The sequence below is a fragment of the Alternaria atra genome, assembly GCF_907166805.1.
Source record: "Alternaria atra isolate CS162 genome assembly, contig: 28, whole genome shotgun sequence".
NCBI lineage: Eukaryota > Fungi > Ascomycota > Dothideomycetes > Pleosporales > Pleosporaceae > Alternaria > Alternaria atra.
In genome coordinates this window covers 3134314-3159835 of record NW_025091326.1, presented here as the reverse complement: position 1 = coordinate 3159835, position 25522 = coordinate 3134314, and the positions used below count along the sequence as shown (strand labels likewise).

Genomic DNA, 25522 nt, shown 5'->3' with positions numbered 1-25522 from the left:
CGTTGGTACTGGGGGGGCGTTGGTACTATGGCGTGCGCATCGCGCATTTGACAGCATCATAGTACCGTAGGTCCCTATGAAGAGTAGCTCTGTATGACAAGCGATGCTTGCCAGCAGTTTGCATTAGCGCGAAGCTGGCTCAAGCGGAACGCACGTGCGCGGCTCGCTGGAGCGTCAGTACCCTCTTTGCGGCAACTCATCATTCGTGCGTTATCTAATCTCAGGCTTCGCCTACCGTCTCCAGATCGTATCGTTCGTCGCGTGGGCGTATGGGCGTATCTTCTTTGGTATGGATTCCGGAGGATTGCATAGACTTTTCCTTTGTGTTTACTGCGCCGCTCAAGTGGATGCTGTAGTGGTTTCACGCGCCGCTAGTTCATCAAGATAACAGTGGGTTATTTGGGACACGTCCAGAGTAACAATGTGATCATACGACGATTTGCCTGCTCGATCGAGAGGCACAATTGCGATGATTGCCTTTGTGGTAGGCTTATGCATTTCGTTAGACGGGCTCAACTACTGGCAAGCCTGGTGCATTCCAAGCGCGGTAATAGAACAAAGAAAAAAAGTTCGCCTTCTCGAATGCTTCGCTGTTGAAGGTGGCACCAAGAACAGCAAGTCGCGCGTTGGTGCATGACAGACAAGCTGTGACCAAGGCGCTCGGCCAGGTGCTCCGCGTGCATCTGGCGGCCCAAAGATTGGGTGGAGCAGAGGTTTTATGCGCGCTTTAGCTGCAAGGGGCTTAGCAATTCAACAGCCAAGATGAGCCAAACTGCAGTCGCGCAGCACGGATCTAGGCCTGGGAAGCTGCTAACCCCTTATGATGTAAGTTGACGACCTGCCAGGCACGCTGTAATCAATCTAGCGGGCCTTCAGCGGCGTCAAGTGCAAAAGCTTGTAGTGGGGAAGGGGAGGGAGAGGAAGAAAGACGGCGCGGAGAGGGGAATATGGAAATATGGAGGAGTAATGTCGATGGTGCTGTAACGATGAGGGACGCGAATGGGCGAGTGAATGGGCGAGAGGCGATGGAGATCAGGGACGTAAGACAGCTATGCTCAACTCAGCGCGACAAGCCGGTACGATGTTGCAGGGACATGGCTCCGAACGGCCTAGCGGCCCCGATGATTGACCCTAGCTCTGAACTCAGCTTTCACACAGACCTTGTCCATCAGACGGCATGGGCCTGGGGTGCGTGCAGTGCAGAGAAGGAGCAATTCACAATTCACTTCATATCTTTGCTCCTCCCACCCGCGACCACACGCTCCTTCCACTAGGCCGCACATTTCTTCTTCAGCTGTCTTTTAAGTGCCCGTGATAGCACCCGACGCACGCTGGTCGACCCGTTGCTTCCCTGATCCCCTGGTGCACTGTTCGCTCCTTCCTTATCCACGGCAATCCCCCTTCCCTTTCCAGCCATATCTCCCACGATACCAGTTATCACACGGCAAGCGATAACGACGTCTTCACCATCACCATTACCATCTCATCCCATGCTGCGCCTGTCGTGACGCAATTACCCCGACTGCAAAGAGTGGCACCACCTCCGGCCACTGCATCTGCTGTCTTCCATCTGCCGTCCAACGGGTCCTGACGAGCTCACACTTTACGCCTTGGACCTCAAACGCCCCATCATTGCCAGCGTGAAACACTCCTTGCCTACGTCACAATGGCAGCAAACGAGAAGCACGAGCCCGTTACTTTCGGCGCCAGCGTGCTACGCTCTCCAAGCCCATTAACAACCCCTTCGCAACCCCTCCGCTCGCAGCCCTCCAACGACTCAACCATGTCGACTGCCACCGCCGACGCAGAAGCCGCCAAGAAAGAGTGGGCTGCCGACCCCTCCAACCCATACTCGGCCTTCTACAAGCACCCGGAGGCTCTCCGCGAGACGCGTCACTCCCTCAACGACGGCGCGCCCCAGAGCAAGACGCACCTTGGCGTCGCTGTTCACGAACACGAACACGATCTCGAGGGTGGCGTCCCCCTCTCGGTAGCCTCAACACAGCAGCAATCGAAACACTCCGTCGATGGCCGCGTCAAGGAGTGCACAATGTGGCCCACGAGGCAGGCTGTACTGGACAAGCGGAAGTCTTACCAACGCAAGCGTGGCTGTGCTTTCTTCCGCAACTTGACCAACAAGCAGAGAATGTGGGCTAAGATCATCATCGCTCTTCTCGTCATAGGCGCTGCCGTCGGCCTCGGTGTTGGAATCTCGAGGGCTGTCGGCGGTGGCGTATGGGCTGGCGAAGGCCGATCCAAGGAGATCCCCCACGGCGACGGACATTGAGGTGTAGCTGCTGCAGCAATGCAATCGTACGTCACTCTCACCATCCTTTCAACTCATGCCAGCACTAACCCTCCCATGCAGAACCACCACCCGTCTCTTCGACCGCACACACTCACGACTTCGGCATACTTCGCTTCGGACAACATCCTTTTTCGATATCCCTTTTCATCTGTTATATTGTTTTTTCTTCGTGGCAGTGTGCATATCACTCTGCCGTCTTTTCTGTGTGTTACGGCATCGAGTCTTTCTATATCACTCGAGGGGTTTGGCGTACATATGGGCGCTTTCTTACTGGGTTACATTCTCTACATGCATTGGAGCGCCGGAGTATAAATGGGCGTTGGGCACATTAGTCGCGTACACCTTCCTGGGTATGCTATATGAGAAGAGAATCGAGCTTTGCCTCCACTGTGAGGCTGCTTTTGCACGTCAACCCTCCTTTCAACATCTATGCGATCTTCCCATGCTTGAATCAGTGATGATGGAACTGCCTTGTTGACACTCGCTACAGATTTTGGTTTTAACAAGTCATAGTAGCCTCTACGCCGATAGCATCTATCAGACCGATATCTTGTTCAAGCGCTCACGAGAAAGGGCGCTGTAAGCGCAGACGATAACCACGATGTTGACGGTAGGATTATAGCTATCACACCTTGATTAAATCCAAATTGTCGTCAACTTTCTGATAGTCGCGCATTCTGGTAATCCACGCTGATTAACCACACGGATCATGTCTGGAGTCCAGTAGGTCTACACCTCATCCTTTTAGTCTTTTAAACGAATCTTTCAACATCACCTCAACAGCTAAATCCCATCCATGGTTTCGAAATACTCAGTCTCGACACTGTAATGTGGTGAATGAGCTACCTAGGCAAACTCGAAGAACTGTGCTACATCCCAATCAATACCCTTAGGAGGGGTAAGCGGTTTCGCACTCAAAATTGCAACAAAAAGAAGCTCGGATGTTAGTTCGCATGTGGATCATATCGACCCTGTACATCTATCCGTTATGTGCACAGATATGACGAACACCTAGCGGGTGCTATTTCAGTACGCCGCAACTTTAAATTTTTGTTGGGTGAATGGACAAGGAAAAGCCTACGATACAAAAGCTTGTTTATTGACACGTACATTCATCTTACCAACTAGCAGGGCTCTTCAGCGGGTACGCCGGTTAGCTCAGATAGTCATCCGTCATACTGATGGTATATCGCTGGCGCTTACTCAAGTCCCCATCAGCTATGCACCGCGACCGGCTCTGGCTGCATACTCCACTTTTGCTCCATCGGATCCCCACAGGCTTTGAGACACGCCATCTTTCGCAGATCCCCAAAGCGTATGTGCGTATCGAGAAAAAGATAAGTGTACAGGTATGGTTTAAGGGAGAACCCTTTGGCATCGTACTCACATCTGAATAAAGAAATTGACCCACTTTCCCTTATCGCGGGGTGGCTTGAGTGCGGGTTGCTTTTTCACATGTTCATCGCATACGCGAACCGTGATTGATTTCAGCGTGCTGCTATTTCGAGACCACGGCTTCGCAAAAGTAACAAAACTTCTTGGCATCTGTCTTTGTCAGATATTTCTTTTGAGTATCCAAGATTGAGGCAACGAAAACAGAACTGGCTCCACAGGGATCAGCTGTGTCGTGAGATATTGTAACACAATTATACTTTCCAAAAACCATGCTAGTCCCGTCTTTACTGATTGGAGCATCAATCACGTATTGTTCAACAGGTGTGTTCAAAATCAAGTACTACATGACTCGACGATCACGAAATGGACAATAAGATTATAGCTATCGCTGTTGTGCTTTCAATAGCAACACATAAAACCATCTCTTCGTTGCAAATCATGCTCTTGCAGCGCCATGCTTAAAGAATTGTAGTGACATGTGTCGAGCCAGTCGACATCATCTCAATAGCCCGAGTAAGCTACTCACATGTACGCAGCACCTCTCCTTCCCAATCTTCTTCCTTGCAGCGCCTTCGCTGCGTTATCATTAGGCTGCGCATCCCCAAACCCACACCCTCCATCTCTTTCCTGTGCAACGACGGGACCGGCACATTTCCCACTCTTGAACCCACAGCAAGCCGAAGCGCAGTCAGCGTCCGATGTACAAGCCCCAGTAATGAACTGCGTGCCAGCTCCAGCTGCAGCTCCGACCCCGGCCCCGGCTCCAGTGCCACTACCGGCAGGGGGAGTAGCAGGAGCAGCGGGAGCGGCAACATCTGGTTGAGCATCGGCGCTGGCATTTCCACTTGCGCCGTTCAAAGCATTGTTGTTTGGTTGTGCGTCGCCAAAGCCACATCCCTCACCCCGTTCATTCGCTACGAATGGTGCCGCACACTTTCCCGATGTGAAGCCACAGCAGCCTGATGCGCATGCAGCGTCTGATGCACATTCGCCCGTGATGAATTGGGTGCCTTGGGCTGCGGCGTAAAGTGAGACTACCAAGGGAAATTAGTAAGAATAGAGGCAAGTCGGTAGAAGGGACCTTACGGTTGAGAAGAGCAAGAAGCTTGAAGATGGGCGCCATATTCCTTGATGGTGTTGTTGGATGGATATAATAGTATGGTAGGCGAACGTATGATGGGTCTTCACTGGGAAGTAAGATTAAATGTGAAGTGTGGTTCAAAGATTTCAGTTGCCTTGATATTGATGATGTATGTTAGCATTCAGTAGCTGACTCTCTATATATGTCTATATCAATACTGTAGAAGCAAACCCTGAACTTGGCACGAGCACAGTAGGCGCCAACTCGAAACGACCAAAGTCACTGAGGTCTCATTTACACCTCAATGGGTAATCAGGTCCGTATGGCGACGAGGTGACATAGCGTGAAGCACGTTTTGCGTAATAGACATCCATGGGTAGTACTGACCACAACGTTTCGTATCTAATTCTGTTTACGAATGGGGCGGGAAAGCCCATCATCACGCCAGTAGCGTGAAAACGCAAACATCAAGAACGTTATGCGTTCTCTTGTTCGTACCTAAATAGCAAGTGTGGAGAAGAGTGAAAGAAGGAGAAAGCGTCAGAGAAAGCGTCGTAAGCGAGCCTATTAGCGCCCTCCAGCCTCATCCACCCCGCGCTCAGCCATTGCCAACTTTCTGCCTCGAAATGCCTCAACACATCTCAGGTTTCCGGACCGTTAGAAGATTGGAAGTGAGCCAATAGGGTTTTTGTGGTTTGCCAAGATGATCGCCGACGGCATGAATGCAGCGGCAGGGGATCAGACCGAGCAGGTGTCGCATGTTGCGGCCTGGCGCTTGGGATGTCTGAGTTCCGAATGATCCTTACGCATGAGGCTGAGGTCATCCATGAGCGCAGCTTAGAAGCGATCTGGTGTCGGTTTTATTATAATGCTTCGACTGCGGTTAGAAATTTTGATAAACGGCCAAGTTGCAGGCATCTCCTGACTAGAAATGCTGTTTTTGAATTAGTAGCACAATACGGCATCGAGGAGCAGATGGCGAATTTATGCTTGCTAGGATTTGCTTGATTTGTTTTCCTGGTTGAGCTCTACACTTTATTATCAATCGGGAATGCCGTGTACTTTAGTTCAACGCAACGATCAAGCAGCTTAGAAACTAAGCTTCACGATACTCTTTTGTGCTCGAACAGGATTGCTGTTCTCACCCGGGAATGAATTCTGACCGAAGATTGAAAAGCATTAGCATGTAACGTCTACGCATGAAATGCAGGTTATTTGTTCTTTTGTATGATGAGCACGAAGATGAATAGAAATCTGACGATAATTTGTAGTAAGTAATTGTAAGTTGATCGAAGATGTAGCCTGCGAAATTTTAGCTTGCCAATAGTGTTCGTCTGGGTTTCCGTAAGAAGCTTAAATCTGGCGTAAAGTGATGTTGACGTAGTAGTCGAGCGATGTGTTGGCGGATACCGAGATGGTGATGAGCTGAAGCTAGACGAGAACAAATTAATCAAAGGGTCTGCGATGGATATATATCCTTTAGGTATTAAATTACTACTGATACCATCAGTATAACATCTGTTAGTGATGCCTGAATGTTGCGTGAGTGTTGACAGTTATATTTAGCTAGGCAGAACTCAGTCAAATCTAACTGGCAACATCGCGAATTGTTAGCAACGAAAGGCTATTGAAGGTAGGAGACTTACGATGAAATTCTAAAATCTAAAAATGAGTATCATTCAACCTTGTTTGGCGGCCTCGACGCTTCCAATCACCCAGAAACAGGCAGTGACTGGTTAGGCAGTATGTCGGTTGTCGCTTGAGAACAGCTCCCCTTGGTTAGAAACGGACGCACTCAATTGATTGCGCTGAACATGATGGTATGAAGCTGGTGGAAGAGGTTTACTGAATGATAGTGCGTAGTTACATTCGTTCCCAGAAGGGGGACAACCAAGTTGTGAGACTGGCAATTTGACGTTGCTACCCAACAATCAGATAACACAAGTCTTCACTTGCCAAGTACTGAAAAATGCATAAAAACCTCCAATGAAAGAAGAGACGATAGTCTCAGACCGAACAACGAACGGAACGGTCGAAAGCTATACCAAGCACGATGTTGTGTGCCGTGTGGTGTACAACCTGATAAGCTAGCGTTACCGAAGAATTGTAGAAGCCTGACATAAAAGAGAAAAGGGTATAGAACCAGCTATCAGAAGAAGATAGGTCGCAGCAAAAGTAATTCGAAAGGCAAAGGGCCCAGTAACCGCATGGTACGAGACCGTTTTGAAGAGCAGAGACTTCAGAGGTAGCACCCTCTGATTAGGAGCGCAGTCCCATATGCCCGTTACCCCTGAGTGTTGTTGTTGTGTTGTATCCTGGCGATGGAACAGTTATCTAGAAGTGGTGTAGGTGCCGGTGTATTGCGTTCGCTGCGCTGTGTTCGTAGGAGGAGGGGGAGCGGAACTAAGTGCCTTCCAAGCGACTTCGGCGGCTTCTTCTCGGGACTGTTCGAGGTAGCGGTAGTCTCGCCAGAGGTGGGCTCGGTATTCGCGGCCGTTAATGAAGACACTGCTTGACCAGGCTGTCCGGATACCTGGATAATAGAGTCAGTCAAAGATAAGAAGGGTGGGGCGACATGTAGAGCTCGTATGGCTACATACCTCGTGGGTCGGAGTAATCCTGGAACTGAGGTTGAGCGATCTGGTTCGTAGCGCAGTAATCTGTGACGTTTAGCTAGGCATTTAGAGGGGCAGTGGCATGCGCACGCTGAAGCTTCTGGACGTAATCTCTGGTGCTGCCATTGTGCGAGATGGGTTCGTGGGAGATGATGAAAATGCAATACTGTCGAGAAGTTTGGAGTGGGGTAGTGCTTCGTGAGTGGGGATGTAGAGAATCAACTATGTGTGCGAGGGCTGGGAAGAACACTTGCTCTAGCATGTTTCCTCCTCTGTTTATAGTCCGACATGACCATCAGAGCCTCACTATCGGTATCCTGTAGGAACCGGCCAGCGCTTTTGCCACACGACCGTCTCAAAAAGATCCAGCCTGCAGCCGCTGTACCACATATGTGCTTGGGAACAAAGCGTGAAGCTGATGCTATGCTGCGTTGGCAGGCCTGTTTCCGCCATAATTGGCCGGCAGAAACATCATTGAGCGAGCAACTGCGGGGGTAGCGAGGACAGAACGCGGCAAGGCAGAAATTACAACCGCCAGAACCCGGTTCAGACACTATGACGGATTGTTGCGTGTTTTCGGCACCACAAGTTTGGGATGGAGAGACCAATGAGCTGATACGGATAAATTTTGGTGTTGAGTATGTTTACCTTGTTAAGCTTGGTTCAAGCGATGTGCTGGCACTGAAGGACGACGAGAGATGCTGCCATGCTAGTTTCTCAAGGCCGATGCAGTGCCAGATGTGTCTCGCAGATTGGCCCATAGTTCCATCGGCGTTCGGCCCGCTTACGGTTAGATGATTAAAGGGCCGTGCCGTTTCCGTACCGTATATATGCCATCTGAAAGCGCGTCATCTTAGACACCATGCTCCTCCGCGTGCTGGAGCTGCAAAGGTCGCATACGCAGCAATGCAACGTTAAGCGAAGGAACGTGGGATTAGGGTAGCTCACGGCTTCAACTGGACCCACATGAGTGAGGTGGCATACGCAATTGCCTAGAGCGGCATGTCAATATCAATCAATGTGTTCCTGGCGTGAACCGCTCAGCCCTGCGATCTCCAGGTTCGTGCATTGAATGCAGCCCATGTCACATCACATTTCTGCAGGCTATCCGGTTCCTGAATTGCTCGTGCTATGGCCATGAGTTTGGTGTACTCCCAGACCCTCCGACACGATGAACGCTAGCCAACTCTTTAACGCGGCACTTGTTCGGTATTCGCTCCGGGCGCTTGAAGCGGATGGCGCAGCTGGATTGATCTACAACACGAGGCTCACGGCGGGGTTAGCACACCCTCCATCTTCTTCTGCTCTGCGCTGGCAGTCGTTGTGTTGTTCATCGAACGCGTCCGAACTGCTGGAAGTGGTGGCTGTTCATGACTGTCAGTGACGTGTCGTACGGATTAATATTGCGCTAGCCTAATCGACGCCACAATGCACGTGCGTAGAGCAATGCAAACCTTGGAAAATCCTCGGGAGGCCCACAATATCGCGCCTTACAAGGTTATGCAAGTCAGGCATGTAGCTGTCGAGTTAGTTCCTTATGCGCGATTCCTGCAAGAGACGTGGTCCACATGAGCTTCTCCCGGCTTCTGCGCCGCCGCACCACACCACGTGTAATTCCACGACGGACGTCATCGGTTGCGCATCAACGGACACTAGGCATTTGAGTTCTGAGCTTAATCGAGTGTTCTCCATTCGTTCCTAGGTATGTGAAGGCATGCATCACGTGTTATTGCAGATAGTAAGGATGCAGGTGAGGCGTTGTTGCCGAAGGTACTGGCCACCTGTGATCAACAGCGGCACCCAAACATGGCATTTTGACGGGACGAAGAAGGGTCAAGGTTCCTGCGTTTACGCAACGGACTTGCTTCCGCAAGGAAGAGCAGGTTTTCATGAGCACATGCGTCCTGACGTCCTTGATCCTTTCGTAGTAATCATGATGTCCTCGGTGTTGCTGCCTTCCTTAAGTTGGGATGGAAGGAACTGACAGGCTCAAAATTCGACATGCAATCATTCTTGACATCAATGAAGTCACAACATCAAGGAACTACCTTAGGTGAAAGATAACTCAGAAAAAGTGGCTCCTGACAACCTGACCTAACTCTTCCAACCCTCGAATGGGGTGCCTGATGGTTAGGTTTGACTGGATCGTGACGGCTAGACGAAGGCATCGGAGGAGAAAATATCTACAAAACCTTGGCGTCTACCTTATCACAACTGAATAAAGACAAACACCATGGGCACACGCAAGCGTTCATAGGATACACAAGAGGTCATCAAGTGTTGTATTGCCAAAAGTGAGTAAATGAGTGACTGGCCGTACAACTATGGCTTCAGACTCCACGCACGATCTACCACTATCACAGCAATATCGCCCTCTAGCGAAGAACGACCTCCATCGTTTCTAGAAAGAGCCCGCTGGCATCTACACGGCCTGTGAACGAACCATCAGTCCAAGTCAAACTCCTCCAACTGAGGACAATTTACTCACCATATTCTCAGTTGAACATATACTCATGTCTAGCAGTTGCACTGGCAGCAGAGAGTCATGCCGCACCAGTTGCAAGGACAGCCAGTGTTGCATCGAGCCTCTACATGAGCGCGCTTAATCATCTCGACACTATGCTCGGGCGCATACTGAATGAGGTTCGAGACGGGAGCGGGACTGCGATCGAGGAGCTCACTGGGAGCAGCGCTGGCGAAAGAGAGGAGGGTGATGATGGGGAGGGCGAAAGTAGTGAACCGCATGGTGTTGAGGTAGGCGTTTCCGTGAGAAAGATGGTAAGTTTGAGAGTGAAGAAATGTTGGTCCGCGTGTTTGCTAAGGACCGAGTGCCCTAAGGGAGGGCTTATATACGTGCTGGAACTCTTCGAGGGCTACAGAGTCGTGGTACCGTACACTCTAGTTCTTCAGAACGGTCCGTGATGCCGATAAAGGGCCCACTTGCTGATGCTGCATACAGACTTGAAGTCTTCCGGTATACTTACGACGAGCATCCGGGTCGTCGGCGAGTCAACCTCAGGCTGAAGTGAAGCAGCACCTTCCGAGAGCAGTTATAGATGTATGCACATTGCTGATAAAGTCCACTGCCTACTGGTTAGTTCAGTGATAGCCAACGCCCAGTTCCTCTAGCTGGTCATGACCACCTACGCGAGCGGCCGATCACAGCAGCACTCACACATAGGGTGCTTGACCTTGCTCTGAATGGAACGGGTCGTCGAACAGAGCAATAGTCTCGGCCGTAAGTCAACCCCAGGTTTACGCGGCCAGGTGTCTGGATGTGCATGAATTCGTGAGACTTGACCGGGTCAAGCTTTTCAAGCTTAGCTTGTATGCACTCTTAACCTTCCTACACAGGCTACTATGACGAGTTGAAATTTGGTAGCGAGTAATAACACTGGTTGGTGCATGGCCTTCTTCCGCGGGGCTACTGTAAACTTCGTTACGCTTGGTAGTGAGATGCCTGGAGGATGTAACGCCACAAAAGGTTGGTTGGTGGATATTTCTTACAGACTCCGTAGTTTCGAAGTGACAAGCGATGAAGGCTTGTAGTATAGCTCAATGAGTAGCTGGTATGTACATTGTTTTGCCCAGCTAACCCCATGCTTTTTGTTCTTGGTACTCTAGAGCGTGGCGTACACAGAAATGATGCTGAAAATGTGTGTAGGGGCTCAGCGACCGAACAACAAACCCAAACAGCATACAGTGTCTTCGAGATACTGGCGGCCTTGTAGCAACATGTGTTGCAGGCTAACTGATCTGTACGCGCCTCACCAACTATCACCAACTCAATTGATACTAGCCAGCGCCACGATCGAGGGCTGAAAAGCTTTTCCGACAGAAAGTTCCCTCAGTCCTGTTGGCTTTACTGCTTCCAGCCGCAGCATGACGCGGTACAACCGTAGTCAGTATCAATATAGCCTAAACTCCCCTGCAAGGTAGAAGGTGCGGGCCGCCCCCCAAGCTGGAGTATTGGCGGGTACAGCCGCTCGTGACCATTGCTGATGGTATTTTGCTGCGCCATTACCGGAATTGGGGAAGAACATTTTGCTGATTGAGAGGGATGCAATCAATAGGTGCATTAGCGTACGGCGGTTTACGAGTGAACAAGCCGTCCCGCATGTGTCAGCTTATCTCCGGTCAAGATTAGTATACGCGCATAGGAGGGTTGTGATTTGAGATTATGCTATTGAACCTTCGAGGTTGATCAGACAGTGTTCGAAGCTCGAGAAGCCAACGAAGGGGTGAATGATGGCCTATACTCGACTGTCGGATGACGCCTCGATTGAGAGTTCATACGAGAAAGTAGAACCATCTGAGTCACCACTACACAGTTTCTTTAGGTACTTCTCGTACAAGAACCTGTTTGGCGCCTTTCTTGTTCTGTGGATAGCAACATTGGCCATGCTTGCTTGGGTTTGGGGGCAGAAGACCTCGACCTACGGTAACCATGCAGCGAACTTGTTGCCATTTCCTCCAGGTACGAGTTGAAGAGACGTAAAGGTATCACGGATGCTTTGCTAACAGAGATATCAAGTGCCATCCCGCATTGTCACTTTCAACCCAAACCCAAAGTTCCACTACACAGCCAAAGATGCAGGCGGGCCCGCATGGTCCGCTTTGATGCCCAGTATTTCCCCCAAAGCATGCGATTCGACGGAAAGACTGACAAGGAGCTCATAGATGATGGGGGAATCGTCTCTATAGCCGACCCCAAAAGGTACCAGCTACCCGTGAGCTATAAGGATCGAAACGTCTCTAGCTCGGAAGTATTTTCCATGTCCATGTTCCATCAGCTACACTGCCTGGTCAGTCTTGTGCAGTAACCACAAGGACTATTCGCTGACGATAAAAGAACTCCATTCGAGTGCGGCTCGGGACATTGGAAGGCTTCATCAACAATACTGCCGCTGGTATACACAGAAGGGATGTTTTCGCGCCGGAGTCGCATGTGAACCACTGCTTCGGTAAGTGTCCCTGTACGGATTGCATGTGAGACATACACTGACCTCGTACACCTACATTCAGACTATCTTCGCCAGGTAAGACCCCCGCCTCTTTATGCGCGAAGCAAGTGCTTGAGTGCTAACACTGCATCTCAAGGCTATCATGTGCGCAGGAGATCTATCTTTGGAGCACTCTGTTGTTCCTGAGGAGTTCGGGTTCAACGGTTGGGGAACATCGCACCAGTGTGCAGATTGGGATGCTATGTGGGATATTGCGGTGCAACATCAGTACGATCAGGGTGTTGGGCAACAAGCGAATCGTGATGAGTAGAGCAAAAACGTGCTCCGATGCTGAATTCAGTATCGCTAACAGGAATATCGCAAGGCTGCGTCATTGCTGGTAGATGGGGTCAGTAAGATTGGAATTGAGATTGCCTTCATCTGCGCCTTCTCCTTTTCGTGTGGGGTCCAATCTGCCTGCATACGCAATGTAATCCAAAGCCTAAGGCTCAGAATTGCCAATGATACTGAGCGTCGGTCCGTATTTCAAACAGACAAGGCTTCTCGACTCTCAGCTCCAGCCGGCGTTGCAAGGAGCGGACATGAGCATCGGAAAGTGACGCATGTGAGCGACCCAATGAAGTTGGATCATCAGTCTGCGCGATCGTTCCCGACACGCCCTCTTGTGAAACGCACCGTCTCCGAAAAGTTCACCGCGGCCTTGGTGAAGTGGCTCCAAGGCTACTGTTACGTTCGGCACGGAGCGGCCACGTAACCGCGGCGCCGCAACCTTGGAAGTCCATGAGCGCTCTCAACTGTTGTTAGCAATGACGCCAACAGAAATCGCGCATGAGAGCAAGATCTCTTATCGATACATTACCGGCCAGTGTCGAACGGCGACGAATGAGAATGGCGAGAAGTGAGGAGGCGAAACCCGCAGAGCCGCGGTGTGGCTGGGGGCGGCCAAAAATAGCTCTCCAGCCTCCGTCCGTCCCACGCCGGACCCCCCGATCTGCGCAACACCCAGCCTTTTGACAGCTAACGCCATCTCGGTCGGCTGGGTGATCCTGCGTTCTGGCTCGTGCTACTGGCTCATTGCCCGTTGCGGTGGGTCCAAGGGGCTTTGTAGGGCTGGGTGACAGAGGGCTGGCATGTGGATTGTTTGCAGTCGGTGTACGTAGGCCTGTGGGTTCCGGCTTGGAGAAGGCCAGAAGATGCTGGCAGCAAATGTAATTATGGATAGAGGCGCAGAGGATATAAACACGGCTGTGGTACGCTCTACTAAATTACCATCTCATCTAACCTACCATCAAAGTCTATCATCACACTCTTCAATCTTCAATCTTTACACACACTTCAACAAGAACAAACCTCGTCCACATCAAAGCCAAAATGCAGTTCTCCATCATCTCTGTCGTCGCTGCGCTCGCCGCCACTGCTACTGCCACCTACGTTCCTACCAACGGAACTGCTACCTCTGGTGCTCTCTACCCTACCGGCACTGGTGCTGCTGCCCCTACTGGAGCCAGGCCAACCTCAACTCTCCCCTTCACTGGTGCAGCCGCAAACATCGGCAGCTCAGCCCTTGGTCTCATCGTCGCTGGCGGTGTCGCTTTCGTAAGTTTCTTCCACTCTTAGATTCACACTGAAACAACGTCCTAACCAAAACCCAGATGCTGTAAGCGCTATAAGCACGCTGCTTGGCTCACAACTACAACTTCTTTTAATAACCTTTAATTGATTCGGGTTCAATATTGGCGTATCTTGGTTACGGAGTTACTACGGCATCAAGGGTCTCGGGATGAGATAATTAGCATCATTGGCGCAACGTAGAATTGGCGTAACGATGGAAATATTTAGATGCATAGACTAGACCTATGTTTAGCAGAGATTATGGCCTGGAAAATGGTTGACTGTTAATGGTCTACGAAGAGACGAGCCGAGAAATATCTAGAATGGCCTACATGGCCGAATGAATCAACTACATTTGAACATCACCTGAACTGCTTTGGCATACATGTGTGAGTAAGTGCTTTCCCGAGCTGTGACGCCAAGTGGTCAAAGGGTGGTGAAAGGGTGTGTGTAGAGTGGGGCTCTTAGACTTCCAGTTCAGGATGGCGTAAATGACGCGCGACGCGACTTCCGCGATCTGCAACTTTGGAACTTTACAAGCACACTGTTTCCCCCAACCCTGCTACCTACGCTACGACCCTATGGCCAATTCAGATGATATGTTGCTCAAAGGCGAGCCTTTGTACGTCGATGTTTCCAAATCGCATTCAAATACATATACTAACAGCAACAGCGAGGATGCGCCGCCAGCACCGTTTCGAAATGCTTCGGCGTACAACCCACTACATGACTTCGTACTACCACCGGGTACCGAGCGACACTACTCGCAACAATTCGCCGACATGTACTTCTTACGTTTGATGCAATTGAAGAAGACGGTGAAGCAAAGAGCTGAGGATGCATGGCACGACTTTGAGGTATGCGATGACCTGCTGGTGGATTGCGAGAGCATGTTACCAGGAGTAGGGCAATGCTGACATTGGGAAGCTAGGTGGACAAAAGGCCAGCTTTGTCGAGCGTGTGCTGGATGTGCGCCAGGGCGAGCTTTGCTGGGTAGTGGGAACAGTGTACATGGAAATGGCAGAGAAGCCCAATGTCCTGAACGACATTGAGAAAGACGTACGATTCTCTACCCAGAAACATCATGGATATCTTCTGACACTCTACAGCACTGGATAGCAGACCCTCCTCAACGCGACACCTACGTATCTTCCTCCGGCGCTGACGAGATGATGCTCGAAGACGAGTCTGGCCGTCTGCGCGTTACTGGCGAGCCTTTGCACCAACACTTTGTCACGGGATGTATACTGGCGGCACTGGGCACCGAAGAAGCAGACGGCACATTTATGGTCATTGCAACTCAATGTGCAGATCTACCGAGACAACCACCACGATGGGAACGCGACGACGTAGCGCTATCAAAGGAGAAGAAGAAGGCACCACAACGTGAAAGGGCTGGAAAGCTGGCCATTGTCTCAGGTCTGGAATTGACTGGGGCAGACGACGATGAGGTTTCGCTGGATCTGCTGGTGGAATATCTGACCGGCGAAGCTGCAGACCCAGCAACACAGGCCGAGTCTTCCAAGATAACACGACTCGTCATAGCAGGTGGCTCACTGTCAAAGGGCTCACCTATTCTATCGCGAGAAGACTTTGCTGCGAAGAAGAGCGCAGCAAGACACTACGGATACGACGCCTCGTCCTACAACGCAGCACCTACCACACGCCTCGACGAGTTTCTCTGCGAAATCCTTCCCTCGCTCCCCATCACTATGCTCCCAGGAGCATCGGATCCTTCAAACGTCGCCTTGCCACAACAACCCCTCCATCCTGCTCTCTTCCCTAAGACACGCCTCTACGCTGAGCCACCAATAGAAACCAACACAACCCTTAACGGTTTCGACGCGGTGACAAACCCTTGGTTAGGCGACATCGACGGATACCGTGTGCTAGGCACAGGAGGCCAGACAGTCAAAGACTTACTCAAATATGTCAATCGTGTCAAATCGATAGACGCCATGGAGATGATGCTGCGCTGGCGCTGCGTAGCACCCACAGCCCCAGATACGCTATGGTGCTACCCGTTCCAAGACGAAGACCCATTGATGCTAAAAGAGTGTCCGCACATGTACTTTGCCGGCTGCCAGAATAAGTTTGAGAAGAAAGTTATCGAGGGTTCTGCGGGACAAAAGGTGCTGCTTGTTAGCGTACCCAAGTTCAGGTCTTCGGGCACGATTGTGCTGGTTGATATGGAGAGCTGGGACGTGGAAGTCGTCAAGCTGGGGGCCAAGGGCAACAAGGCTTCGAACCAACGAATTGAGGTAAAGGGAGAGGACACAATGGAGGAGTAGGTGGAGAACATTCGTACAATTGATACCCGATTTGTTGGAGAACATGTTTTGACCATTGCAACGCGAAATCGTGGATTCCCGCAACGGCACAGAAAATGGCAATTGGCTACACAATCATGTTCATTGTTGTACGTCAAAAAGTCCCTCGAGATATGCCACCAGCCAATGGCATTGTCGTCGTATACCGGAAATAAACCATGCACGTTAGTCTCCACATGCAAAAGAAGACACGGCAAGTGGGTACACTACGTCGTCATAAACGCTTGGGTCTTGGACGATGTCATTCGGCAACAGCTTAGCCTCGCCAATAGCCGGATTACTGCTTCTCCAACACACCTACTCGTACGATGATCAGCAACCTTCGAAACAGGGGTTATTTCTTTCGTGATGTCAACATTCATATTTCATGTTATGAGTGGACAGAGTCGTTTGACGCGTCGTGCTGATGTAACATGTACGTAGATGCTGAAGGTGTGTGTGTGTGTGTGTGTGTGTGGAGTAATGTGGACTCAACAACGTCCATCATGGATACACAGAAGATGCACATGACAAATGAAAATTCAGTTGTGGAAAATGAGACACTGGTATTTTGCGCAAAAAGTGGTATCTAGAGTATCAACACCCAATCCCAGTGTATCCAGGAAACGCCATCGCCAATGTAGGAAAACTCCGTTCGTCTTTACATCCTAGTGATATATGTGATATTGTACAAGTGGGACATGAATAAACAAAGGGAAATCTAAACCTTCTAGGCCTTGAAGTTTGCGGTGGTCCATTCTTCATACTCTTTCTTGAGTTCGCGTTGGACCCAGGGGATGGTGATGGCAGTCCAGACACCAGCCCAAAGGAAGGGCAGAACCCAGCCGACCTGTGTGCTGTTAGTGTTGATAGAGTACTGTAGATATCACTTGGACATACAACGTAGGCAGCGTCTCGCTGGATAGTGAAAATAATGGCTGTGCAAACTACAGCGGTGATGATGGCGCCAATAGCCCAGAAGAGTGTCAAGCGGTGCAGCATCATGCGGAAGCCCTTGCTGGCCGTGTATCGGAGGTTCAATCGCTGACGGAACTCAGTGCCACCGGATCCGTCAACAGCGCAAATATCTTCAATGTAGGCGTAGATGCCGGGTCGGAGCGCCGCGCCCTGGGGTAGTGAAGAGATGCGGCAGGGTGCAGGCACGTTCATGTAGCGCAAAATGTCAACGAGTAGGAGTTCGCAACCGATCGCAAACAGCATGGTCGGGGCCGGCATAGCGAGGACGCGAATGGGGGGATCGTGAGGGCATGTACCACTGCAAATTGTTAGCTGGGCTTACTTGGGACGATGCAAAAACCTACGCGATGAGTTCAATCATGACAAAGAACCAGCCGACGGACAAGTTCCAATGGAACCAATCGAGATACCATCTTTGCGCACCAATAACCCTACAGCTTGAGCCCTTCTTCCATAACCTATGGAAGCGGATAAAGTACTCGACAATCGACACGGTTCCGAGCAGGGCGGTGCTGATACTGAAGACGGCATTGGCAGATAATTGATCGCGCGTAAGGCCATACCACATGCCAAAGTAGAGGCCGATGGGCATGAAGACGCAGTCGAGGATGATGAGAGTCCAGAACCAAAAGATGGACTTCTTGCGAGTGCGCAGCGTGTATTTCAGCGGCGGTGGGCGGGCGAAGTCGGGATCATCGTATGTGACCTGGGTGTGGGGAAACTGAGCTTGGGGATTTGGCGACGGGGCTCGACTTGGTTGAGCGCTTGGGTTGAGGCTGGCAGAGTTGTTGACGGGTGTTGTGCTACGCGGCTGTCTTTCGTCGTCGCTAGTACCGTCGACGTGCACGCCAGGTACTGGCAGCGTGTCTGCTTGTCCTGCGGTAGTTGGCCGCGATGCATTAGTTTGAGGCGTCACAGGCCTCAAGGGCTCTGTCGACGATTGTAGTGTAGCCATTGTGTGGAGCGATGGCACGATGGGGTGCCCAGGGGGGAAAGTACGGGAGCGGCGGGAACAAGAAGAGTTGGTCGAGTCTTATCCGGATGCCAACGGGTGTGATTATGTCTTGACAATGCGTCGGCGTATCTTGGGGGGATGGCGTATCTTGGAGGGAAAGGGTGGTTGGTATAAGGTCAGCAGCGTGCAGGCCGTAGCCCGCAAATATGAACCAGACAGATGCTTTCGTTCCAGGGTCGCCCTATGATGTCACCCTCTTCCAAGGTTCGCGCTTTACTGCGACGGTCTTGGCGTCTGCTTGGACGCCTCGGCGCTGACGCTTCGAGCACCTGATTTACCCAACTAGTGACCGCATCCGTCCTCTGACCTCACCACCAAGCCTATCCTCCAATACCACGCAGTCTGTGGATATGTGAAGCGACATTACTGATGGGCTTCTTACGCGGCCTCTTTCTGTATTACTTTGTGCTCGTCGCCTCCTGTACTGCCAGTAGCAGAGGTGATGCGACGCAGCAGCCCCTACCCGGTGCATCAGCCGCTGGTAATGAAACCCTAATCAGCCAGAAGCTGTTCTGGGAACTCGAAGAACTTGCGCGCATCGTCGATATATCCTACTGTGTAGGCACGGCCGGCCTAGGCATTCAGAAGCCCTTCAAGTGCCTCAGCCACTGCGGAGATCGCGACTTTGAGACGTTCGAGTTGGTTACAGTAAGTCGCCGCATCCAGCAATGTGTCGCATGAGGTGCTGATATATCTAGGCATGGAATACTGGACCTTTCCTGTCTGACTCCTGCGGCTACATCGCTCTGTCGCATTCTCCTACCAACCCGCGCCTGATCCTCGCCTTCCGCGGCACCTACTCGGTTGCCAACACCATCGCCGACCTCTCCACCATACCGCAGGAATACGTCCCATATCCAGGCGACGATGACGATGACACCTCAGACTATATCGCACCGAGACTAGACGTGGATGAAGACACGCCACCTGCTGATCCACCAAAGTGCGACAACTGTACTGTACACACCGGCTTCTATTCTTCATGGCTCAATACCCGCAACGTCGTCCTGCCACATGTGTCCAAGGCTATGGACAAGCATCCCGATTACAAGCTGGTCTTGGTGGGACACTCGTTGGGTGGCGCCATTGCGACTCTTGCCGGGCTAGACTTCAAGGCTCGTGGATGGGATCCCTACGTGACAACCTTTGGCGAACCCAGACTTGGCAACAAGGAATTCAACAAGTATGTGGATGAGCGCTTCAGCATCACTTCGGACCACGAACGCAACAAACTCCACCGTGTCACTCACGTCGGAGACCCCGTACCTTTGCTACCGCTATCGGAATGGGGCTTCAGCATGCACAGTGACGAGATCTTCATATCCGAGTCAAGCCTGCCTTTCTCAGTTGCCGACATCCACTACTGCGATGGCGACGAAGACGCGCACTGCATTGCTGGGAGCGACCAAGACAAGCCTGCCTGGGGCGTGCCTACTCGCTTCAAGTTCTGGCAGCTCTTCTTTGCCCATCGTGATTACTTCTGGCGACTGGGCCTATGTCTGCCAGGCGGTAACCCACGAGACTGGTATGACAAGTATCCCGGGCACAGCACAGATGATGGTGACGAAGATGCGCCTGAAACTATTGAGTTGTAATGACTTGTAGTCTTTTGCCTGTAATGTTTTAAATCGTAATTCGTACACCAAGCCCGTATATATGCTTTTCGCTATTGACACGTGTGACAACGCCGAGACCATCCTTACGCCGCGCCTGCAGACCATAGTACCTGAAGAGAAAAAGACGTTTTAGTTGGTGCCGTTCTGGCTGAGTAGAGTCCTCCTCTTGGCGACAGCGCCAGCAAGCTCGGCGAGCACTGTCTCGGTGGTTTCCCAGTCGATGCATGCATCAGTGATGGACATGCCGTACTCGAGGCCAGCCTTGCCTTCCTTGGGGACCTTCTGAGTGCCAGCCTTGATGTTGCTCTCGATCATGACACCCATGACAGCCGTCTCTCCAGCCTCGATCTGCTCAGCAACCGCATGCGCAACCTTGGGCTGGTTCATGTGGTTCTTTTCCGAGTTGCCGTGACTGCAGTCAATCATCAAACGCGAGTTCATGCCCTTGGATTCGAGCTTCTCGCGCGCCTCCTTGACGCTCTTCGCATCGTAGTTTGTGCCCTTCTTTCCACCGCGAAGGATGATGAAGCAGTCGTCGTTGCCAATGGTGCCGACAATGGCGACAACGCCAGGCTTGGTGACGGAGAGGAAGTGGTGGGGGTGCTTCGCGGAGCCGATGGCGTCAATAGCGACATCGAGGGTACCGTCTGTGCCGTTCTTGAAACCAACCGGGAAGGACAGACCCGAAGCAAGCTCACGGTGAAGCTGCGACTCTGTAGTCCGGGCACCGATTGCGCCTACACTGAACATATCGGCCAAGAACTGGGGGGAGATGGTATCAAGCATCTCGCTCGCCAGAGGCATTCCCTTCTCAGTCAGATCAGCAAAGAGCTGTCTTGAGATGCGCAGGCCCTTGTTGATCTTGAAGCTGTTGTCGATGTCCGGGTCGTTGATGAGACCTTTCCAGCCTACAGTCGTGCGCGGCTTCTCCAAGTAAGAGCGCATGACAATGAGGAGATCATCCTGGTACTTCTCCTTGAGCTTCATCAACCGGTCGCAGTATTCGAGGGCGGCGGGAGGGTCGTGGATAGAGCACGGGCCGATGACGACGAGTAACCGCTTCTGTGCATCTTTGCCTTGGACAATCTCAACAGCTTCGTCACGCGCCTTGAGCACTGTGTCTCTTGACTTGGCTGTCTGGGGGATCTCGCTCTGAAGAAGGTCGGGGGGTGTGAGGGGATTGTAGCCCTTGATGCGCCAATCTTCCGAGTTGTGCGGGTCGCCGACGGCTTTGTTCTCGATGTGGAACTGCGACGACGTGTTAGAAAGTAGGACCGGAGGCAGCTGTGAATGTTGGTGTACATACAGACATGTCTATGGAAACAACGGAGAGAAGATTAGATAGTTCTCGGGTATATGCAAGGAAACCAGAGTCGAAAGCTCTAAACAGGACGGTGACTGTGGTTTTATTTGCCTTTCCTCTCCTTGCAGGCGACCAAGACCCTTATGAGTCGAATGTTTTCTGGTATGACGGCCGAGTCGGGGGCGTCCTCATTGGTCAATGGGCGGGGCATTCGCGCCGATTTTTAGGTGGCGCGGGGTCGAGCCTCCATCGTCATCGCCGGTTCGGCCACGCCCTGGCGCATGCAATTAATTCTGAAGAGCGATATTCGGCCCTATACTCAAACCTACTTGAGGAATATTGCATAGTACTAGATGGTTTCCAATACGATGCCTTCACAGCTATTTGAATACAGAAGTAGAGAGGGTTTTCGCAAGCATCATGGCGCGGGGCTTATTGAGACCTCCACCGAGATGAGTATTGACATACCATATTTGGGTTTCAATGATAAATGCCAGCCGATATTTGACTCTTCTTAAATATCAATGGATATGTTTTGATGGCCGAAAAGAGTTTGTACGAGCTGTCCATTAGGCTTTGACAAGCGTGCCGTCATTGCTACTCCACCAGCTATACATACGTCACAGCCATGCCATACCGAAGAAGCCGTTGCGGGCCAATCTACAGCCCTCCCACCCATATACATAATCTCGACTTCTACATTGTGCTGTCACAATACAACTCCTCTCACACTTTCCAATCATCCCAAATATAATTCATCATGGGCAGCCTCGACTATACCTCCCTTCAAAACATCCCTATTAGCTACGCAACATGCTCGCTCGGATCACCATCAAACCCTCCACCTCTCCTTGACCGCCTAAATGCCATAGCCGCCGCAGGCTTCACCGCCGTCGAGCTTTCTTTCCCGGACATCCTCTCCTATGGCCAAACACTACTCGGCCATGAAGTCGAACCGTCCAACTACGATGAGCTGTGCAAAGTAGCGGGCGAGATCAAAAGGAGTGCGATAAAGGAACCTCGGGATCATGATGTTGCAGCCGTTTGCCAACTACGAAGGCTGGCCCGAAGGTTCCGATGGCCGCAAAGACGCCATGGAGCGGGCCCGCGGCTGGGTCCGCATCATGCAGGCGTGCGGGACAGATCTGCTGCAAGTCGGATCGACGGATTCACCACTCGAGAAGCTAGACAAAAGCAAAATGGTCTCCGACCTCCAGGTTCTCTGCGACATGCTCAAGGAACACAACTTCCGATTGGCCTATGAGAACTGGTGTTGGTCGACGCACGCGCCTGACTGGAAAGATGTCTGGACCATTGTCCAGCAGGTAGACCGTCCAAACATCGGCCTTTGTCTTGATACTTTCCAGACTGCTGGTGGAGAGTGGGGTGATCCTAGGACGGCCTCTGGTCTGCGAGAAGATGTATCAAGAGACGAGATGGAAAAGCGATTCCACAAGAGCCTGGAGGAGCTGAGCTCCACCATCCCCAAGGACAAGATCTACCTCCTGCAAATTAGCGATGCCTACAAAGTCCCCCAAGCCTTCAATGATGAGCGTGACGATGCAGGTTTGCTGCCTCGTGGACGATGGAGTCACGACTTTAGACCTCTACCTTACAACGGAGGTTACCTACCGGTTGCTGACGTTGCGAGGGCAGTGCTCAAGACGGGATTCAGAGGCTGGTTCAGCTACGAGGTTTTTGACGGAGGTGCAGATGGCAAGGCTACGGATGTTGACATTATGGCTTATGCGCATGCTGCCAAGAATGTACAAGACAGGCTGCTGCAGGAGTGTGCTGGCCACAAGGTTCCGGAAGGGATTGCAACAAGGTAGATAGCTGCTGAAGTTGTTGGAGATGAAGCGGGTCACTGTAAAGATACTGTGTTTATATTAGCTGCGAAGCAACTACTGTAGAGAAGAGTTCCATACTGATGTGGTAGTAATGAAGGACGTGGAAAATAGTTAAACACGGGGAGGACGAAGAACGAGAGGATAGGAAGATTTGGAATGATAAACACAAAAGATAAGCCACCTCACACTCATCGCTCCCACCCAAAACTCATTTCAATACACCCACCGCAACAGACGTCAAAACCGCCTCCGTGACCATAACCGGTGCCACTGTCCGTGTAGCCGCCAAACTCGTACGCGATACGGTACTAAACTCTCTCATTAGCCACGAAATGTATTCTTAACACAAAATCTCGTGGCCAGGATAAGGACACTCAGGATCACTAGTCTTTGGCTTCTTCTTCGTCTTAATCGTCTTCGTTATCAATGTCGTCTTCATTTTGCCACAGTAGATCCCCGGGTAAGGATATGGACAGCGCGAATCGGGAGTTATTACGCTCGTGATAACGGCAGGGTCGGTATCTTGTGTCGAGGTTTCGCTAGGCGGAAGAGAAGTTTTAAGTGTGAAAAAATGCATCGTGGACGTAGGCTTCTTAGGCATCAGTTTCGAGGTCTGTGGTTGAGTTAGTATTTGTACTGTAAACGACAATTTGGTGGGGTGTGTTTGGCATTGTGTGAACGAGTCAAACTTAGTAGCGAGTAGCTAAGTAAGTCTTCTGTCTCGACGGCTTCTCTCTTAAGGACGGGAAAGATTTCGTTAGACGCCTGGTTGGCTTGGGGTTGGCCGCTAGCCAGAGAGAGGATAGAGTTTAGGGGTGTTACCGGTCTGATACAGCTTGCCGTCAACGTTGATGGTCTTCTGACCGTGGTGATGGGTACCACGACGATTACGGGTGTGAATTTTGCTGTTGAGAGTGAAATGATCGTCATGATGGAGCTCCGAGCTCGTGAGCTTGAGTGCAAGGGAAGACCGAAAAGACTTTCATGGGAGGATGTATTTACTGGCTTCTTAGATATGGAGGTTGGAAATGAAGGTACAGAGCTTGTGGGTAGTGGCACTGGACTCCATATGAGTGATGCCGAACTGCAATAAAGGCTCGATACGCTTGAGTGGGCCGGTAAGTACTGGGATATATTCTTCAAGGAAAGAGATGCAGAGCTTGCATGTGGCTTTGGAGAAGTTGCGCTTGACGAGAAGCTGATGGTAACGTTTGCGGTTGTCGACATAGTTACTACTGGAATCGAAAGCAAAGGAGCTTGATCAAAGGAAACAGCTGACGAACTTGGGTATATCGGTAGGTACTGAGATGCAGAACTTGAGTCAGAACCCGAGCTTGGTCTCGAGGAAGCTGCGCTCGGTGAGACACTGACGAGGAGGCCTGGAGATAGCGGCCTAGCCGTTGTTACGACTGAACTGGAAAGAACTGGCCACTGCCACGCATCCCCGGAGGAAGTCAGTAACAGCCCCGTGGAAGCAACCACAGTTGAAGAAGGCGCCGGACCGGGTAGACCAGAGCCAAACAGCATACCAGGAGTCCATATCGATATAGCATAATTTCCAGTTCCTAGCACTGAGTTGCTCGTGATGGTGGAATGACATGACTCTGTAGTCGTAGTAGGAAGCGCATCTTGGATAATAGTGGAAGTGGCTGCAGAGTTCGATGCTAATGTTGGATGTGAGGTGTGTATACTAGAGTCGCTGTATGTTGTTGGAAGTAGCAGGCTTGCGTATGTTTCTAGAAAATCGATTAAACGCGATACAAGTTGACCATCTTTTGATTTCCTGTCTACAGGGTGGACTGGAGATGAGAGACCATGAACTGCGGCCAAAAGAGTTGCACAAACGGCGACACGCATTTTGTTACTTATGAGGTAGTACACTTGATCAACGTAGGCGTTCCGTTCTGATGATCCATCAAATATAAATGTGATGTTCTTCCCAGGAACGATCGTTGAATCACTGCGAGCTCCACCAATATCTTAGACATGTAGCTCCTTTGTTCTTGTTTGAAGTACCGTAAGAACTGACCTACGTGGCTGCATAACTTGAAGCACATGTGAAAGAGACTGTCTTTGTGTACTCTTTCCGGTCGACCCAAAATTCGGATTCATCGTTGGAAATGCAATCGATCGTCTATCCATAGTAACACGAATACAGGAAGTCATCCGCCCGCTTCCTCGATCCGACGAAAAGAGTTCTGATAGCTAGAGAACAGATGGTGCGGGACGATATGAATCATCATAGAAGACATCAACAAAAGAACTACGATCAGGCAGGCTTCAGTACGGCCTACATTTGGCAATCCATACGTGACGTAGGAAGAGCAAAACTGCGGGCGTCGGAAACGTGCCCGTCTTTCAGGAGCAGTGTATTGCTCAGCTAAGTGGGTTGCTCCATAAAAGTCCTACTACGATACGCTGTGGGACCATGCGAACAAGACATAATGAACAGTGATAGTTAAGATGAGTGATGAGTG

General features: G+C 51.1%; 10 protein-coding genes across 10 annotated transcripts; 6 read left to right on the top strand and 4 right to left on the bottom strand.

Annotated features, from left to right (window-relative positions):
- Positions 1-1666: 1666 nt before the first annotated feature.
- On the top strand, positions 1667-2821 carry ALTATR162_LOCUS8060 (uncharacterized protein; the record flags this gene model as incomplete). The annotated part of the gene is made up of 4 exons (XM_043315689.1): positions 1667-2233; positions 2295-2313; positions 2369-2458; positions 2799-2821. The coding sequence occupies 4 exons, from the start codon at positions 1667-1669 to the stop codon at positions 2819-2821; spliced, it is 699 nt and encodes a 232-aa protein (XP_043171624.1).
- A 1404-nt stretch (positions 2822-4225) lies between these two features.
- On the bottom strand, positions 4226-4826 carry ALTATR162_LOCUS8059 (uncharacterized protein; the record flags this gene model as incomplete). The annotated part of the gene is made up of 2 exons (XM_043315688.1): positions 4226-4737; positions 4790-4826. 2 exons carry the CDS (start codon positions 4824-4826, stop codon positions 4226-4228), a joined length of 549 nt encoding a protein of 182 aa, XP_043171623.1.
- Positions 4827-7114: 2288 nt separating this feature from the next.
- Positions 7115-7661, bottom strand: ALTATR162_LOCUS8058 (uncharacterized protein; the record flags this gene model as incomplete). The annotated part of the gene is made up of 3 exons (XM_043315687.1): positions 7115-7317; positions 7385-7444; positions 7490-7661. The coding sequence occupies 3 exons, from the start codon at positions 7659-7661 to the stop codon at positions 7115-7117; spliced, it is 435 nt and encodes a 144-aa protein (XP_043171622.1).
- A 3986-nt stretch (positions 7662-11647) lies between these two features.
- On the top strand, positions 11648-12673 carry ALTATR162_LOCUS8057 (uncharacterized protein; the record flags this gene model as incomplete). Its single annotated transcript, XM_043315686.1, has 6 exons — positions 11648-11876; positions 11934-12026; positions 12080-12204; positions 12252-12363; positions 12425-12438; positions 12500-12673. 6 exons carry the CDS (start codon positions 11648-11650, stop codon positions 12671-12673), a joined length of 747 nt encoding a protein of 248 aa, XP_043171621.1.
- A 1061-nt stretch (positions 12674-13734) lies between these two features.
- ALTATR162_LOCUS8056 (uncharacterized protein) lies at positions 13735-14024 on the top strand (the record flags this gene model as incomplete). Its single annotated transcript, XM_043315685.1, has 2 exons — positions 13735-13959; positions 14016-14024. The coding sequence occupies 2 exons, from the start codon at positions 13735-13737 to the stop codon at positions 14022-14024; spliced, it is 234 nt and encodes a 77-aa protein (XP_043171620.1).
- Positions 14025-14555: 531 nt separating this feature from the next.
- Positions 14556-16265, top strand: ALTATR162_LOCUS8055 (uncharacterized protein; the record flags this gene model as incomplete). The annotated part of the gene is made up of 4 exons (XM_043315684.1): positions 14556-14596; positions 14648-14831; positions 14902-15033; positions 15084-16265. 4 exons carry the CDS (start codon positions 14556-14558, stop codon positions 16263-16265), a joined length of 1539 nt encoding a protein of 512 aa, XP_043171619.1.
- A 748-nt stretch (positions 16266-17013) lies between these two features.
- On the bottom strand, positions 17014-18216 carry ALTATR162_LOCUS8054 (uncharacterized protein; the record flags this gene model as incomplete). The annotated part of the gene is made up of 3 exons (XM_043315683.1): positions 17014-17133; positions 17184-17559; positions 17606-18216. The coding sequence occupies 3 exons, from the start codon at positions 18214-18216 to the stop codon at positions 17014-17016; spliced, it is 1107 nt and encodes a 368-aa protein (XP_043171618.1).
- Positions 18217-18645: 429 nt separating this feature from the next.
- On the top strand, positions 18646-19871 carry ALTATR162_LOCUS8053 (uncharacterized protein; the record flags this gene model as incomplete). Its single annotated transcript, XM_043315682.1, has 2 exons — positions 18646-18924; positions 18975-19871. 2 exons carry the CDS (start codon positions 18646-18648, stop codon positions 19869-19871), a joined length of 1176 nt encoding a protein of 391 aa, XP_043171617.1.
- A 150-nt stretch (positions 19872-20021) lies between these two features.
- Positions 20022-21204, bottom strand: ALTATR162_LOCUS8052 (uncharacterized protein; the record flags this gene model as incomplete). Its single annotated transcript, XM_043315681.1, has 2 exons — positions 20022-21140; positions 21199-21204. 2 exons carry the CDS (start codon positions 21202-21204, stop codon positions 20022-20024), a joined length of 1125 nt encoding a protein of 374 aa, XP_043171616.1.
- A 751-nt stretch (positions 21205-21955) lies between these two features.
- Positions 21956-23027, top strand: ALTATR162_LOCUS8051 (uncharacterized protein; the record flags this gene model as incomplete). The annotated part of the gene is made up of 2 exons (XM_043315680.1): positions 21956-22177; positions 22236-23027. The coding sequence occupies 2 exons, from the start codon at positions 21956-21958 to the stop codon at positions 23025-23027; spliced, it is 1014 nt and encodes a 337-aa protein (XP_043171615.1).
- Between the last annotated feature and the right edge of the window lie 2495 nt (positions 23028-25522).